Source organism: Dipodomys ordii, unplaced genomic scaffold, assembly GCF_000151885.1.
Source record: "Dipodomys ordii isolate 6190 unplaced genomic scaffold, Dord_2.0 Scaffold26, whole genome shotgun sequence".
Classification (NCBI taxonomy): domain Eukaryota; kingdom Metazoa; phylum Chordata; class Mammalia; order Rodentia; family Heteromyidae; genus Dipodomys; species Dipodomys ordii.
Genome location: NW_012267242.1, coordinates 10,297,251 through 10,315,190, shown reverse-complemented (window position 1 = coordinate 10,315,190; position 17,940 = coordinate 10,297,251). Strand labels below are relative to the sequence as shown.

Sequence of the window (17,940 nt, the reverse complement as noted above, 5' to 3'; positions counted from 1 at the left end):
TGGCCAGTGAGGCCCTTAGAGACTGTGCAATCTCCCACTGGGGACATAAGACATGCGCCAAGCTTCAGCAACTGATGAGTCAATTGTGGAGTCATCTCAGGCTCCTGGGGAGAGGCAGGAGAGCCCTGGACCCCTGTCCCTGCTTGGGGAAATCTTCTACTTATATTTGCTGAGATAGAGCCTTGTTTGAAATCCCTAAACACCTTTCAGGATTTACCACGGAATCACATTCTTAGAACTCTATGAGAAATCCTGTCCTACTGTGTTTCCATTTTATAGATGAGAAAATTGAGATCTGATAGGAGGAATGACAAGAAGCTGGCCCTGCTTAATGTAGCACTGGTGTTCTCTGGTTCTCCACAAACACATGGGTAAACTGATTAACAAACCTTGGCCCCAGCATAAGAAACAGACTCTCAGATTCCCAGTTTGGGTTGTAGGCTCTATTTCAGTCTGGGGCCAGGAAGTCCCAGGGGGCCTCCCGAGTCCTTGTGGGCCTTTGCAGCTCCTCAGCTCTCTAGGTATCCAGGGCAGAGTGAGTGGAGTTAAGGAGTTACAAGTACCTCTTCAACGTTGGCCTCAATTTCATCATCAACAGCTCTGGAAACAGAAAGGAAATACAATTTACTAAAAGGCAGGGAAGGGTAAATCAGCAATGTGGATAAAAACAGAAGGGCTGTGTTGAAACCCAGCAGGAGGTTAACAGCGAGGATCTTGCCAATCCCAGGTTTGTGCTTAGGTATCCCCCCTCAGCAAGCAGAAATTGAGGCTGAAATGGTCTGTCAGTTTGGGGTCCTTATCAAGTTTCATAGTCTTTCTATGTAGGGTGGAGCTGGAACTCTAGGTAACTCATTTAGCTCCTGGCCCTAGGAACAACTTTGAAATTACATTTAAAATACACTCTGTCATTGTAAAGCCTTCATGGTGAGACCTGTCCATTACCTACTTGTACTGCTTCAGGATGGAGAGGGGCAGTGTGTAATTTCAGCTGCACTCAGGCAGTGGCTAGTTGATCATGTATATAGTCCCTTGTCCTAGGATAGATTCCTCAGCTCCACACTCAGGGTAAGAGATCTTCCTTGGGTGCTTAGGATCTTAAACTAGGCTACTACAAGTCCTGTCTGTGGAGCTGATGCACCACAGAAGGAGGAATAAGAAGACTTCCTGGTGCATCACAAAAGGAGAGAAGACTTCCTGGTGCTCGGGACTGGAATCTGGCACATAATTAATATCCTGTGACGGGGAAGTCAGACAGCTTTGAGGTTTAAGAGCTCACCCTGGAGAGAGCTGAGGGGACTGAGCTTTCCTGGGACAGTGGTTTGTGGTTAGCAGGGCGGACAAGGGTTGACAACAGTGTCATTCCAATGATATTGGATCATGTCTCCATTTCCTGGTCAGTCCTCCAGGGAGCTAAGAGGAAAGGCTTCTGCCCCAGGGCAAGCATCAGCAAAAGAAGAGAGCCTGGGGCTGGGAAGGTTGCTCAATGGTAGAGTGCTTGCCTTGCATGCCTGAGGCCCTGGGTTTGATTCCTTAGCACCACATAAGCAGAAAAAGCTAGAAGTGGTGCCGTGGCTCAAGTGGTAGAGTGCTAGCCTTGAGCTGAAGAGCTGAGGGACAGTGCCCAGGCCCTGAGTTCAGGCCCAACGACCAACAAAAAAAAAAAAAGAGAGCCTGATGGTGGCAGGGGCTGGCTCCAGTGATGTTCTAACGGTATTCACTGGCCTGCAGATGCCTGGAATTGAAATGATTTCTCTGTCATGTACACTCTTGGAAATAGGAGACCTGGTCCCTCTTAGTCCTCTCTTCCCACTCACTGCAGGAGCTGACAGGCCAAGGATGGACATAAAGTTGGCCCACTGGACATGCTTTAAGGGGGGATCTTTGGAATATCAACACAAGATCCAGCACAGCCTTCCTCCTGCTCTTCCTGTCTGTGCCCTGCCTCCCTCTGGAGGAGGACTCCAGCAGGAGTCCTCATGGCCTTCCAGTGAACATCCTTCTGCTAACATTGCCAAGGCTGATTTTGCCTCTGCCAATCAAGTGCCCTCCAACCTAATGTACCAATGACCAAAGTGGCAGCGGCCACAGTGAACTGAGGCCACATGGACAGTGGCAGGAAAGTGTGGGATCAATCAAGACTATTCTTAAATAGCTGGGACCTTAAAGGGCATAGTGGGGAGGGGACTGGAGCATCCATGACTGCAACAGGGGGAGGTTCTGGGACCACCGAAGTTATCACGGTTTCTTCCTGGAGAGCCTTAGTGGCATGGCCTGGGGAAACAAGGCTTATACCAGTACTGCCCAGCATTCTCCCTAGACAGCTACCCTACGCAGCTTATAGACTGTCTAGGGTAAGTCATTCAAAGATACAACTGTGAAATGGGATTCTTCAGGTCATTCTCCACTCCCTCTTTCACCCCCAAGTCTCTTGGGTGGCTTTGTCTTTGTTTCCCTGAGTAGAACATGAACAATTCTTCATCCAATACACCAGTCTCCCACTGACTCCCCTAAGGGAGACAGATATTTCAGAGAAAGAGAGTGGTACTCAGGCGTGAAGAACAGACCAGCATCTGGGGAGAGGGAGGGGAGTAGAGAGAGGAACTAAGCACTTACTGGTAGTCAGCCTTCTTCTCTGAGAAGACACGGATGCAGAAGTCCCCGTCTTTGTGGGGTTCAAAGGTAGAAGGCACGAGGATGTACTCTCCTGGGGGCAGCTTGAAGCGATTGAGAACCTCTCGGAGGTTGATGAATGTGTCAGACCGCTCCCTTGCGCGAGTGGTGAGGAAAAAGTTTTTGCCCAGGTGGATGTTGGTTTGTCCAATCAGCTGATGAATAAGCAGAGAAATGAGGGAAGGAGCTTCAAATAAGTATCATTTTTGTACTCTCCAAAATAAAGGAATTACAATAAGGATGTCTGGATCATTTTCAGAAAAAAGTAAGCTTTCTACCAAAAGTAACCAATGGCCATGGGAGAACTCAGAGACATGAGAAACAAAAGCCCTTGTCTTCAGCCTCTATAGAAATGCCATCTTTCCTCCTGCATTCTTCCCTTAAGTGACTATCGACAGGGCTAGAGTCCCCATGGCAGGAATCTGGAAGTTCTATGTGATGTATGACACACAAAGGCAATACCAGGTATGTGGGCTCACTCCTGCTACTTGGGACATGTAGACAGGAGGCTCACGATCCAAGGCTAGTCTGGGTAAAATTAGTAAGAGATGTTTCGTAAACAAAATGAAAAAGCCAGGGATGTGGCTCAAGTGGTAGAGCACTTGCTTAGCAACATGAATGAAGCTCGGAATTCAAACTCCAGGATCACATGCATACACACGCACAAATGCATATGTGCGCGCACGCGCACACACACACACACACACACACACACACACAGGATCACATGCATACACACGCACAAATGCATATGTGCGTGCACGCACACACACACACACACACACACAGGGGTGCAGAAGGGGATCAGCTGCTAAACTGGATGTAGTCTATGTCTGAAGCTACAACTCCACACATAGCATCCAAGGAAGCCTGACACCATGGGCTGCACTGACTTCCTGTGAAAGAAGCATGCTGTGGGTGGGTCACGGTGTCCTCTATGTCCACTTAAACAAATGGCTTTGAGAATTACTCAGCTGCTGTCATCCTATCAGGTAGTACTACCTGTGGCCTTCTCGGTGCTTTGGCACAATTTAATTCATGTTCACAACACACCAGTGAGGTGGATGGCTAACCACTTGGTTAGAAAAGAAACTGAAGTACAGAAAGGATGTCACTTGTTGAAGGTCACAGTCTGGGAGCAGAGCTTTGGTCTCCTTGTCTAGGCTCACACCTTGTCTTCTGGTCCAGTCCACAGGTTCATCTCCCCCTTCCTGCTTGTTCTCAGAGTCACACTGGACTCTGGGCCAGGCCTCATGCAGTTTAAGGACTATGGGTTTCCAGCTCAGAACCCAACCCTGCACAGGCTCTTCTGGCCTGAGAGAGGCAGCCGGCCCCACAGGGATTTCCCAGGAGCTTAGGCCAATAGGATCCAGGACCAGAGTGAGCTCAAAAGGATCCAAGATGGGGTTAAGATGTATCCCTCATAACCGTCAGTCCTTTTCCAAGCTCTGCCAGTTTAAGCTTCACAAGTGTTGGTGACCCAAGCCCCCACGGACAAGGACTGGTCCAACGTACCTCCTCTGGAACCTGCAAAATAAAGGAAACCCAATTCAGATTTTGGGAAGCAGACAGGGTATGAAAACAACAGCATCGCCACCAACTCATCTGCTGCCTCTTTTCTCTGCCGTTTTAGCACTATCACTAAGTCACCATAATAAATGGTGCCTAAGGAACTTAATATGGTATGTCTACCATATTGGAAAGCAAACCCAGTGATGTCATAGATGGTACCTCCACCATCTTGAAATGGAGAAGTGGGGATAGATAAGGACTTGCCTACAGTTTCTAGCCAGCTGTGGCAAAGGCACATCCTACCTCCCAGGTGGGCAAAGCAGGGCCTGCTCAGTTGAGGGAAGCAACAAGCAGGGCTCGCTTACTCACATCCAGTCTGTATTTCTTTCAGCAAGCCATTTCTGCTTTTTAGCTCAGTTTCTCACCAAAGTCCCTCCTAACTCTGAAAGTCCATGACTGGAGTTTCAAGTGCTTGAAGCAACACAATTCAGTTTATATTTTGTCCCAAAGTCCTTGGCTCCTATTTCAGAGACTGTGTGGAGTCATAGACTATGTTCATTTTTTTTTATACAACTTATGGTGTTCATCCATCTCCATTGCTCAGGTGAGTGGACTGGACTAAGTTCTGTGACCCACTGGTGGCAACCACATGGCCAATGAGAGCAAACCCAAGGAGTTTTCTCCCCTGACACCTTGTCTGGGTGCATCAGAGTGTGCTAGGCATCATAAACTACCTGCCTGGAAGTGTATGCAAGTTCCCATGGTGTAAATAATCCTGTCTCCCCAACGGGTAGCCATTTTCAGGCTGCCTGTGTGACTTCATTGAACGAGGTTCTTGAGGAGCATGGAGCAGCAAGGCCCTGGCTTCAGTTCATCACTGGGTTCCACCCATCAAACCAAAATGCACCCTGTCAGCTTCTCATAAGGTCTTCCTTGCACCTCAGGCCTCTCACTGCCAAGCAAGGCCACAGAACACTGTAATGTGGATAGAGAAGGATAGGGACAGGGTCCTTATACATTAGAACGTCTCCTAGCCCCAGTCCGGCCCTCAGCCTAAAGTGGGAGGCAGCAATAACAAGGCTGCCCTCTAGTGTCCACTCAGCTGAACTCTGCCTTAACTTGGCATGGAATGAGAAGCAGGAACCTGTAAGAAGCCAGGGTGTCTGGGGGAGCAGGGCTCCAGCCAACAGATCCTTGAGAGGAACATAATAACTCTTTGTTCTCCTGTCTGGAGCTTGCCACAGTCCAGGCCAATGACTTTCCTGGGCTCTGACCTGCTGGTGGCTCAGTCCAGCCCTCACTATATTTCTTGGCGTGGGCCAGAATATTGTGTTCTAGATCACATCTCTTCGGTTCTTTGGAATGCTAGGCGTGGGGGACATGAAAAAGGACACAGAGGCCATGTGAAAATGTGGAACTCTCAAGAAGCTGCCCATGAGGTAATGAGGAAGGCATGGGAAGGTTCTAGAGATACAGACCAGTGGCAAGGACTTCCCTGTGACAGCAGCTCTTAGCCAGGCCAAGACAGTGGCTTTGCTTTGGCCTGGCTAAATTCCCTGTCCACTTCATCCCTAGTTCTGCTTCTGGAATCTGTCTCCACGCTGGGCCAAAGGAGAAGGGAAGGGAGGTGGAGCTCCACCTCTGCTCTGCCCGTACATACCTCATAGATGCCAAAGCCAATGGTGTGCATGTCCTCGCCCATCTTTCTCTGCCGCCGCCGGTGCTTCTGGATGAGGCCCACCAGGAAGGTACAGCCGCTCTCCCCATCCTCCTGGTCCTCATCCTCCTCCTCCAGCTTGATCACATACTGAGGGTTCATCCAGAAGGTGTCTGTGGTAGAGAGGGATAGAGGGACCCAACCTTAAGTAGCCATGCATGGGAAGAGCTCTAGGGTGGGCCTTAGTCTGGAGGCTGGAGGCCTCTAAGACAGGGATGAAGAGGAGAGAAGATGGCAGGAGATGGTGGAAAGAGCAAAAGAACCAGGGTGAGCAGGCAGGGTGGACACTGATGGAGGTGGGCTTTTGAGACAAGGTAGCCTGCACTTACTATGATGAAAGTGCTTTCTGAGGTCTCCCCTAAGAGCACACCAGCCCTTGGAACGTGAAGGGGAAGGGCGATGGGCTCCTTGAGTGGTCTAAGTCCCAAAAGGACAAAAGCTGAGGAACTTCCTGTGTAGTACTCTCTTGCTGACTTGTCTTGACGCCATCTAGTGGTATCTTCACACAGGACAGAGATGGGCCAGATGGCCTGATTGAGAGGGCTCTGGGGTCTTTTCCTTAGTATTCAACCCTCCAGTAGACTTAAAGGCCAGGGACACCATGTGTACAATTTCGGATTCTGTGCCTCTTATCCTCTCAGGCCTTACCCACATTCATGATGGGTCTAACCTTTCACTTCCAAAACCTATTTTCAGGAAGGATCTGAGAGCTACTCATGCTTGAAAGTAATTAAGCTAATGCCTTCCTATATCTAATGGGATATCCTCTTAATGGTGGAATTAAAGATACCATTTTGCCACCTGCTTTTGTAAATTAAGTTTTATTGGCATACAGCCATGGCCATTCATTTCTGCATGAGCTAAGTAGACACTATAGAGACTGGATGGCCCATCGGGCCAAAAGCATTTAGGAACAGTTCATGAGAAATTGTATGCTGACCCCTGATCTAATGTGTCAGAAGGGTAATTTGTGGGTGACCTCTAGAACTTCTACTGGGTGTCTGAATACTTGAGCTGCAGAGACCACTCAGCTAGTCTCAGTCTGTTTTCTTGCTCTGTGGGCCAGGAATATACTTAGAGCCTCAGTTTCCTTATCTGCAACAGAGACTCAAAATAGGACCGTGGCCTGCCACTCAGGTCCCATCAGACTACCTACGTTCAAATCCCAGCAAGCTGTGTGACCTTGGGCCTGCCTCTCTTCATTTGTCTTAAAGATGGAGATGATAAGATGTTTTCTGGTGAAGATGAGAGGAAATAACATATACATGTGTGTGTATAAACACACACACACACACACATATGCATTTTAGGACAGTTCCTCGTGCCCAGTGTATGTTCCATAATGGGCAGGTGTCATCAGAATAAGACAATTTTTAAGGGAGAAAGGTGTTGAGACACAGGCTTGGGAAGAAGGAAGACAGCAAGAGCCCCAGTGAGTAGCCACCGCCTCTTCAGGGATGCCAGGCTGGGGATGGCATGTTTATCAGGGTAAGGTGAGGGTGGCGTGGCCTCTGGCGGCCACAGCACTTACTGGGGTAGTTCCTGCAGCCCCCTGCAGTGGAGCCTCGCCTCCAGTTCCCATCCATCTTGGTGAGCTTCCATTTCTTGTAGCTGTCACTGGTGAGGGTGTCGGGAGTCAGGTTGCAGATTTCCAGGCGGGAATAGTGTCGAAGGAAGTCACCAAAAGACATCCTGGCAAAAGCAGAGACAGGGAATCACTGGGTAAAAGTGAGTCTTGACCTTCCAACGAGGTCAGTCAAGGCCAGGCAGAGCAGCAGAATGTGGCCCAATGGTGGGTATCAGGTCTAGAATTTGAATTCCTGATTCTAGTCCTGGCAATGCCACTGTCCAACTGGGTAACTTTGATCAAATTAATGGGCCTCTGAAGCCCAGAGTTTTCAAAAATGGGCATCTTAGATATCAAATAGTATCTGGGCAAGCTACAAGCTGTGTCTAACTGTGGATGATCCTCAGAGGGGCGCATGCGCACACAGCGATGGGGCCATCGCTTCTCACTAAGGAACTGGTTTCTTAAGAGGCTTGGATTCATCGCTGTTTTCTCTTAGGGTCTGGACATTACTGAAGGAATTTTTCTCTCAGCTTGTTAACTCAACTGTTGCAATGGAATCATTGAAGAGTTACTCAGGAGGCTGAAATTAAGGATTGTCGTTCAAAGCCAGACAAGGCAGGAAAGTCCATGAAAGTCTGATCTCCACTTAACCACCAAAAAGCTGAAGTAGAGGTGTGGTTCAAGTGGAAGAGTGTTAGCCTTGAGCCAAGAAAGCTAAGGGATAGTGCTTATGCCCTGAGCTCAATCCTCAGGACCCATACACACAAAATAAAACAACAAAGCCAGGAACTTATGCTCTTGTGCCCTTCTGGCCCACATTCTTGTTAGTAGTTTTCCAGTAAGTGACATCAGGGAAGACAAATCATTTCCTGGGGATCCACTCATCTTACCAGAACTCTCCATCTTCATGTCGTCGGGTCAGCCTTTCCCTCACCTCCGGGTCAACAGTGTTCCAGTTTGGGCAGCTGCAAAGCAGAGCAATGTGAGAGGCTTCAGGAGTGAGTGTATGCGGGTGACTTGTCCAGGTGATTCCTCAAAGTCTAGGAGCAGGACCCATTCTGACTTCTGAGGACCCAGACCCCCTCCCCAAAGGAGGGATCGCCTCACAGTTGGCTCAGAGCCACAACAAACTGCTCACAAAGCATTTGAAAGAGGAAAAACACCAGGGAGGGGCAAACAAGCGAGCAGGGTGAGCGGATGCTTCCTCCTGGATGATGGCAGCAAGGAAGTATCTGGAAAAATGAGCACAGCCCATGAGTGAGAATGAAAGAGGTCCACTTGCTCAAACTGAGAGCAGTCTGGCAGCTCTTTTAGGAACGACTGAACACCTGAAATGAAGCCTCTATTACCACACCTGGAAGGAAGTCTCAACAGGCATCCTGCCAAGGCTGAGGCCACTTGGGACAGGCCAGAAACAGGTGCAAAAAATGGAGGTACGGGGATGGGCACTGGGGGAGAGGCCCAACTGAGCATTTACCCCAAATAGCAGAATGCCTAACAGCTACCAGGAAGCCCTGGAGAGCAACAGATAGATGTCTCTGCTTTGGTGCCAAGTTCATGTCCTTGAAATAGAGGTGTTAGGAGATGAGGAATACATTCCCCCCCCCGCCCCGAAGGCCCAATAATAGCAGGGTGGATTTGAACTGGTGAAAGGATGGATCACCAGGTAGGGAAGGAATGTATGGCACAAGATCCCTGAGTCTGGAGCAAGCTTCCAGAGTGCCTGAGTAGTGTTTTGAGCTCACACCCCACGGGCCACTCAGTGTGGGCCAGGGCCTTGTTTCTAAGCACAGTGTGTGGTGCTTTACAGTGTGGGAGCATTTTCCAAGCTTGGTTCATCAGGGCCTCTTTGTGGACTATCCCTCCTCCAGCCCCAGCCTCCACGCTCCTTACTTGTCATTCCACTTCCCGGTCCACTCGACTTCTCCCCAGGGATTTCGGATGCGGATCAGTTTCTGCAGGCTCCCTCCACTTTCAACCTGAAGGATCAGATGAAAAAGAGGAGGGAGAAGCTGAGAAGCTGAGGGCCTGCCAGGCCAGGAGGGACTCCCACCTGGTGTTGAATCCACAAATGAGGGACAAGCATGATAGATGTAAAGGGTTTGTGATACCTCTAGGGGTCTAGACCCTTCACTGCTGCCCTGCTTGGAAAAGTGGGAATTTAAGCTCCTAGGACTTAGCTCTTAAGAGGACTGAGATTAGCTTGAGATTCAAACACCTTTGTGCTGGTGCCTGTGATTGGTGTGTTTGTCCCTAAATGTCAATTTAACTAACTAGAAGAGGATATACGTTAGTCACAGGCTCTCAGGGAAGCCTTACCACTTGCTAAAAGAACATGGATGAGAACAAGCAGACGCAGTATGCAAAAGTTTTGTTTCATTTTGAGACAGAATCTCTTTGTGTTGCCCAGGCTGGAATCAAAAGAAAAAGAACAGGAGGCAAAGAATGGAGGAACAAAGGGAGAACAAATGCAGCAATAGTACTCACTAGACACTATGTTGAAAATGAAGTATATAACTTGAGGGGGGAGAGGGGTGGAAGGGAAAAACTGGGAGAAAGCAAGGGAAGGGTGACATTGTCCAAAAAGAAATGTACTCTTTGTGTAACCCTTCCAAATATTACCATGATAATAATAACAAAGAATATAAGGAAAAATAAAACCAAAGTTAAATGAAAGAGGTCAGGTCTAGGATGACAATTAACACTGAACCTGGGCTGCTTGATACTATTTGTAGTAACAATGATCCCAATTGCAACACCAGCTACTACTTACAATGTGATGTGGGTAGGCCCTCATCACATAAAACAACCACCTCACTATGAACCTATTGTTATTTTCATTTTAAGTATGAGCAAATGAACAGAATCCAAGCAAATTTCTCAAGTGACACTGCTAGCAAGAGGCAGAGCCATGAATGTTTTTGTGAGGTCAAATGTAGAGGGACTTTAAAAACTGAAAAACACTGTACAGCTGGGCTGAGAATATGGCTCAGTGGTAGAGTGCTTGCCCAGCATGCATGAAGCCCGGGGTTCGATTCTTCAGTACCACGGATACATAGAAAAGGCCAGAAGTGGTACTGTGGCTCAAATGGTAAGAGTGCTAATCTTGAGTAAAAGAAGCTCAGCAACAGCACCCAGGCCCTGAATTCACAAGCCCCAGGACTGGCAAAACAAAAACAAAGGACAAAAACAAACAAAAAACAAAAAAAAACCCACCTCAAACCCCACTATACAGCTGCTAAGTGCTGTTTTTGTTTTGTTTTGTTTTTTGGGTTTTTGTTTTTTTTAAAAGTTGAGCCAGACTAAAGAATGCCTGAAGGCACTTGTGCGGCTAGCAAAGGGCAGTGCAGTATCGATTCAGCCTAGGCTCCGGCTTGAGCCCCAGGACTGCTTGGCTGTTGAGAACAAGGATTTTGAGTTATTCCAGTTAGGGGAGTAGAACTCCCTCTCCCCCATTACCTCCTCAGCTCCGGTGACCGAGTATGCGTGCCCCTTCACCAGCTTCTGGTACGTGACAGCCTCCGAATCTGCAGCACTGGTGATCTGCAAATACAGCAAGTCAGCAGTGGCTGCACCCCATCACCCATGTCCTACTGCAAGGGGACCACAGGCAACAACACAGAGGCCAAGCCGGAGGAGGGGGCTGCAGCGCTGTGCTTTCTGTTACCTGCTTTTAAGTGCTAATTCTCAGGTAAGGTGACATAAGATACACACAGAGGGAACATACAGTGTATTCACCCTCTTTGGGGTAAGTGTGCAGGGTTGCACCCTTGAGGGAGGGTCCTCAGGTGGCCTCAGGATGCAGGACAGACAGCCAGGCATCATCAATAACCCAGATGGACTGATTTCTCCAAGCACCCTTGTCTGTCCCAGCACAGCTGCATGGTTTTATGCAATGGTGATTTTTTGCAATGGTGATTTTTTTTTTTGGCAATGTCTGAGTTCAGAATTGGCTGCATTAGAAACTCCGCAAAGCCACTCTTTTCCTGTCTGTTACGCGTAAACTTTTGTATGGGACTGGACACAACCCACCTTCTACCTCCCATCCCCTGGTGAGTTTTGCCTGGAATAGCCATTAAGGGAAGGAATTCCTTCCAATTTCCTCTGAAATCCTCCCCTAAATCCATCAACCCTGGGACCCAAGAGAAAGGCTGCTGAGCTCATGGTGGAGCCCTGGAGATGGGGAGTCCAGCAGAGGGCAGGCTTTCTCAGGGAACCTTGGGTCTAGGAGCAGAGGGGTGATTCAGAACAGGAAATAAGCCTGGGAGGTAAGGAAAGGCTGGAGGCCCATCACCCCAGCAGTTATACCCCAGACAGCGTGGCTGTTGCCTAGCAATCCCTAGTTCCTAACAAATGAGAAATGTGTTAAATGAGTGTGTTAATGCTATTTCTGGGCAGTAGGTTTCCTGGGGCAGGGCCATGGTTTCCTGGGGCAGATCCATTGTTGAGGACAGCTAGAGCAGACAGGAATTTCCTGAGGGCAATGTGGACTTACATCGATAGAGCAGCCAAGGAGAGAGCCTTTCTGCAGCGCCTTCTGGATGATCTTGAACAGGTTGGGAGGAGGGTTCTTCAGCTCGTACCACTCAGCAATGCCACCTGTGAAGTCCTCGAAACCCTCGGTGGTGGCGCCCCCTGAGAGGGCTTCATAGCACCCATTGATCCTACAAGAGAGGAAGAGGTGCTGCTACTACCGCTGATGCTGCTAATGCCTGGGAGACATCAGCCCTGCATGTAGCACCCCATAGCCACTCTAGTTTGCTTGACCTCATGACAGCTCTGCTCTCATTCTCTTTGGTTTTGTCTCTCCTTGGGATACCCAGGAGAGGCAAAGTCCTGTATCTCTACAGTTACTATTTTCTGGGAACTTTGGGAAGTGCCTACAGAACCTTTTAGTTAGAAGGACCTTATTGATGAGTTGATCTACCTTCCACTATTGATTCTTTCTGCATCCTGACAGAAGCAGACTAGCTAACAGGCCGTTTGGCAGTCACAGCTTTAAAACAAAGATAACAATTCAATAATAAAAGCAGCTTCTATGAGAAACAAGCCATGTGTTCTCATGGGCATTTGACTCCATGCTATCAATGCTGGGGTTTGAGGCTTCTCTAACTCCACAACTTGAGCTTTGCACACAGGTTCTCTCCACTGGGGATGTGATCATGGGGCTTTAAGGTGCAAAAATCCACTAGTTGCCTTAGAGCTGGGTCTTCATGAAGGCAGTCCATGCATCACAGCCAGCTGAGGCCCTTCTGGAGCAGGCTGACATGCTGGGCCTGGGCAAACTGGGAAGCAGTGGGGAGGAAGTATGGGGAAAAAAAACAAAAAACAAAAACATTTGCCACCAGCCATGCCATATATCCTGGGCAAACACTTTCACAACTTTCTTATCTCTGCCATGGGTCATTGGCCCATTGGCATAAATTCTGCTGCTTTTAATTGATTAGCAATATAATAAGTCCTGCCAAGGAAGCCAAGTTCCTTCTTAAGGTCAACAGAAAATCAACCTCATAACCCTTCCCTGTGCACTTGGTTCAGAATGCCAGTGGGCTATCATTGATCAGCACATCACATGGCCAGGCTTGTGGCCTGCATCAGCTCCTCAGAGACAGAGCCCAATTTGGGCCCAAGTAGTCCTTTTATAGAACAAGGCTTCTGCTCAAAATAGTCCTTGAATAGCTCCTGTTGTTTTGAGCCCAGGGGAGCAGGGACAAGCCATGGCCCTTGGGGCAGGGCGAGGTCACTTACTTGGCATAGGCTTTCTCCAGCAGGGCACTCCAGAATTCACTCCCCTCGGCTGAATGCACGAAGAGCAGCTCCCCGTCTTTGGTGGGCAGCCGGTCATCCACCACCACCTCCACCCACTCACCATACTGCCAGAACTGCAGGAAAAGAAGGGAGGGGCATGCAAGGAGAATGCACTAGGGTTCTGAGCCTCAGTGGCACCTGGCTCCCTCCTGCTGGACCCCTTGCTGTGGGGCCATGAGCCCATGCTGGGAGGAGATACTTTCCTTTGTCTCTTAACTCCCTCCACCTCCCCCCCCCAAAAAATGCCAGAAGTAGAGGTATGATTCAAGTGGTAGGATATAAATCTTGTGCAGAAAAAGATAAGCAAGAGCACAAGGCCCTGAGTTCAAGTCTCAGTACTGGCATTAAAATAAATAGATAAATAAATAAACAGTATTTCTCATTCGCCAGCACAAAAAGGGGCTCATTTTTAACATTGGATCTCAAGTCTCAAATAATCAACTTTTTAAAAACCTGGGAATGACTTCTTGAACACCCAGCTCTACCTCCTTGCAAGTCCCTAGAGGCCTTCCATAGTCATCCTGGCAAGCTTGGGAGCTTCCTTAGCAGAAGTGTGCGGGGCCGAGTCCCTGGGACCCATTGAAAAGTCTGAGAAAACCCTTACATTACCTGGAAGCGGAAGATCCCAGCATAGTTTTCCTGGAAACTCTGGTCTAAGGGGACAACTCGGGCCAGGATTTCTTCATTCAAAGTGAGGGAGGCAATGGCTGCCAGCAGCCAGCAGTCACCTGAGAACACAGTACAAGCAGCTCTGATCAGGTCTGGGTACCTGGAGGCAGACATGTTACCTCTCCACCTCTATTCCATCTGTCCTCATCCGATGGTTAGGTTGGAGGGGTGTGGGAGATATTTGAAGGGAAATGATGAAGGAAGGTTATTATGTTGAACTGGTGGCTGAGTAGAGAGGGGAAGTTCATTCTCTGAAAGACCACACTGAACTGTGTCCTCAGAGCCCTGCTCTGTGGCTCACACATGTCTGTGGAGGGAGTAAACCCAACTGGCAGAAGCAGCTTCTGTGAAAACAGGCTCTTAAGGAGGAATCTGAGTGGTGTGGAGGGAGAAAACAATGTAGTGAAAGATGGGAAGGATGGAAAAGCAGACACATCCTGGGAGAAGGATTCAGAAACAAGGGAAGGAGGGCAGTGGAAAGGAGACCGCAGGAGTATGGGCACTATAGAGGGAATAACCACAAGTCAGTGTGAAGGATGCTAGAAGAGGAAAGGGAGCTGTGGCTCAAGTGGTGGAGTGTTAGTCTTGAGCAAAACAAGCTCAGGGACAGTGCCCAGGTCCTAAGTTCAAGTCCTTGTAATGGCACAGGAGGAGAAAGAAGAAAGGAAAAAAATAGAAGAAAGAGAAAGGAAAAAAGATGAAAGAAATATTGAGGGTCACCGAGTCCTCTAGTTCCTGAAATAGATGATCCTGTTGATATACAGATGTGACTGCACACAGCCCTTCCACGTCTGGATATGGGTGGAGTTGAGTTCTCCCTAATTAGTCAGTAGGTAATCACAGGAAGTACAATTCTTTTGCTCCTGAAACTGCCCTCCTACTAACACTGAGGCTGGCCCTGCAGTCTCAGTCTGACTCTGCCCCTGTTCCAGTAACCTATGGGGTAATCTATGCTGATAAGGTGCCATGAGTTTAACTGGGACTTCTTGGAGATTGGTTGGGTGCCCTCTTCTGCACGGAATCTATAAAAGATGCATGGTCTGTTGAGCTAAAGTGATCTTGCTTCTTTGGAGGTGTTGTCTGTCTGAGAAGCATTGCTGAGAGATGGAGAGAGAGAAACCAAGTCCTGGAAATACCACTTGTGACCCTGAATCAAGCTGTACCTTAAGCTCCAGATCTGCCTTGGACTTCTCAGTTACATGAACTGATAACTTTGTTTCTTTACCCATTATGCAGGACTACACAGAGATTTAAGCCATAACTGACTGGGCACTTCCTGTGTTCCCACTACTGATCTAGCTAAGGGCTTCCAGTTCCTTAGTTCTTGTATTGCCCACCACAGCGCTGTGAGCACAGTGCCATTACTATCTCCATGTGAAAGCTGAGCGTACCAAGGTTTAGAGAACTTGTAGACATTGCTAACACTCCAACAGCTACTGGTGGAGCTTAACAGGTAGGATTTTACTGGCCATAGATCACAGAAGTAATGTTTTGGGTTAGTTACACCATTAGATAAACCAAACTAGAAAGCCTCTGACATGTTGAAGACATAGAATTACAGGGGAAATTCAGCAGTGGCCATGTTTAGCTTTGGTTTTGGGAGGAAGCTGCAGAATCTCTGATTGGTAGGAATGGAAATCTGTCCGAAGGATATAGAAATCTAACTTCCACATGATGCCTCTAATGGACCTCATAATTAAAAAGACAACCCTCCAGCCTTTCCTGAGCAGCGGCCCCCTCCACCTCCAACTGTATCCTGCTGTCCATCCTGAGACCCAGTTCACCCTGCATCAGTTGTTCCTGGAATGATGAGAGCCTATTGTGCAATGCATTCCTCATCCACATTGGGTCTTTTATTTTTTATGACGTGAGTTCTTTGGGGAATCTGGCAATGCTTGTGAGTCTTCATTTTCATTGATACATATTTTCTTTGAAATTTTCTTGGAATCTTACAAACTGCTTAGATTTGGGTCTGTCCACCCCATAGCCTCTGGGTTACAGTGATTTCAATATAGGGATTCTGGTGACAGGAGTCTTGAGGCCGTTTCTCCCTCCATTCCTCTACCAACTCTCATCAAATCCTGGAGCATCCTGCCCACGTCTATCCGATCCTGTTTGGTCCCTTGATTCCCCAAATCCATGCTTTTCTATCAGCCATGTATACAGCAGCATACAAGCACATGATCTGTGGGACCTGTCCATTGCTGTGGTAATCCTGGAAGTCACTGCCAATCATGCTGCTATTCAGGGGATAGTGACTCTGACCGAATGCATGAGCATTGGCTTTAGTTGTGGCTCTATATTTTTTCTTTTTGTACGTCAATGTTCAGATTAGATCTGGGCATCTATCTCCAGTTACAGCTCACCACCAGAACTGGGTGTCCTTTCTATATCCCAGAAGTCAGTGGTCCTGCTTCATGGCTTCCTGCTTTCCTTCCTTTGTCTCTGAAGTGCATCTCCTGCCTACCTTGCAGAGAAGGCAGGTCTCATCTGGCCCGCTTTCTTCATGCTTTGCTAACTTGCTTCCTCTGAAAGGACAAACAATTCTCAAATGCTCTCCTCTAGACTAAGTTACCACATTGAGGTCACATACCTTGGAAGGGGCAGGGCCTGGACCTCTCAGCTTCTACCCTACCTTCTTTCTACCAGCAGGACTTAAAAAACTAATAAGCCGAGCCGGGTGCTGGTGGCTCACGCCTGTAATCCTAGCTACTCAGAGGCTGAGATCTGAGGATCATGGTTCAAAGCCAGCCCGGGCAGGAAACTCTGTGAGACTCTTATCTCCAATAAACCACTGGAAAACTGGAAGTGGTGCTGTGTCTCAAGTGGTAGAGCGCTTGCCCTGAGCTGAAGAATGCAAGGACAGCGCCCAGGCCCAGAGTTCAAGCCCCACGACTGACAAAACAAAAACAAAAACATAAAACTAATAAGCTGCTGACATTTATATGACAAAGAACATTTCACTTGACCTTCACTAAGTCTGTAAGAGATGATCATTGTTATTATCACCTTTTCAGGATGAAGAAATTGAAGCCCAAGAAATCTATAGAGAAAATAATTTATAGATCTGACAACAAATCTTCTGAATCTAAGTCCTTAGTTTCATTTAAGCATTATAACTTGATAATGATTCAAAATTGAAATGAAAGAAGAACTCACTAGTAACTCCCTTATGTCCTATATTTTATCCTTTTTTTTTTTGTCAGTTGTGGGTCTTGAACTCAGGGCCTGGCCTCTGACCTTCGAGCCTCTTTGTGTTCAAGGCTAGCACTCTACCACTTGAGCCACAGCACTACTTCTGGTCTTTTGAGTGGTTAATTGGAGATAAACATTTCATGGGGACTTTTCTGCCCCAGCTGGCTTCAAACCAAGGTACTCAAATCTTAGCCTCTTGAATAGCTTGGATTACAGGCATGAGCCACTGGCACCTGACAGGTCCTTTAATAACCAAGTACCTGTTAGCATAAGAAGTATTAAAACACAGCAACAACTCAATGCAATGCAAGTCACCAAGACAACAGGCAGGTGTGTCACTGCACAGTGAAGACAATGACACTAAGACCATAGTAAAGGCAAGAGAAAACAAGTTATATGCATTTTTGCTTTGTTTTATTGAGATGATAGAATCTCACTATATAGCCCAGGGTGACCTCAAACTCCCTAGTGCTAGGATTACAGATGTACACCCTCATGTCTGGCTCAAGTTATATGCATTTTATAGTTAAAGATTTAAAAAGATTCCTATCCATTTTCCAAATTCTGGAGCTGAATGAGGCACTCAGAAAGGCTATAAGAAAAGCATTTAGATAGGCACTAGTAGCTCACACCTGTAATTCTAGCTACTTAGGAGACTAAGATTTGAGATCAAGATTCAAAGCCAACCTGGGCAGACAAATCCAAGAGACCCTTATCTCCAATTAACCAGCAGAAAGCTGGAAGTAAGGTATGGCTTAAGTGGTAGAGCATAAGCCTTGAGTGAAAAAACTAAGCAAGA

At 47.7% G+C, this 17,940-nt stretch overlaps 1 protein-coding gene across 1 annotated transcript in view; it reads right to left on the bottom strand.

The window, feature by feature from the left end:
* Nucleotides 1–17,940, bottom strand: part of Capn2 (calpain 2, (m/II) large subunit) — a 50,932-nt gene that overhangs the window by 12,289 nt on the left and 20,703 nt on the right. The window contains exons 3-13 of the mRNA XM_013015319.1: nt 13,887–14,005; nt 13,218–13,351; nt 11,965–12,133; nt 10,929–11,012; nt 9,363–9,448; nt 8,360–8,434; nt 7,431–7,591; nt 5,843–6,012; nt 4,186–4,197; nt 2,614–2,825; nt 564–600 (exon numbers count right to left, since the gene is read on the bottom strand). Coding sequence (XP_012870773.1) covers nt 564–600; nt 2,614–2,825; nt 4,186–4,197; nt 5,843–6,012; nt 7,431–7,591; nt 8,360–8,434; nt 9,363–9,448; nt 10,929–11,012; nt 11,965–12,133; nt 13,218–13,351; nt 13,887–14,005 — 1,259 coding nt within the window. The remainder of the gene's footprint in view (nt 1–563; nt 601–2,613; nt 2,826–4,185; nt 4,198–5,842; nt 6,013–7,430; nt 7,592–8,359; nt 8,435–9,362; nt 9,449–10,928; nt 11,013–11,964; nt 12,134–13,217; nt 13,352–13,886; nt 14,006–17,940) is intronic.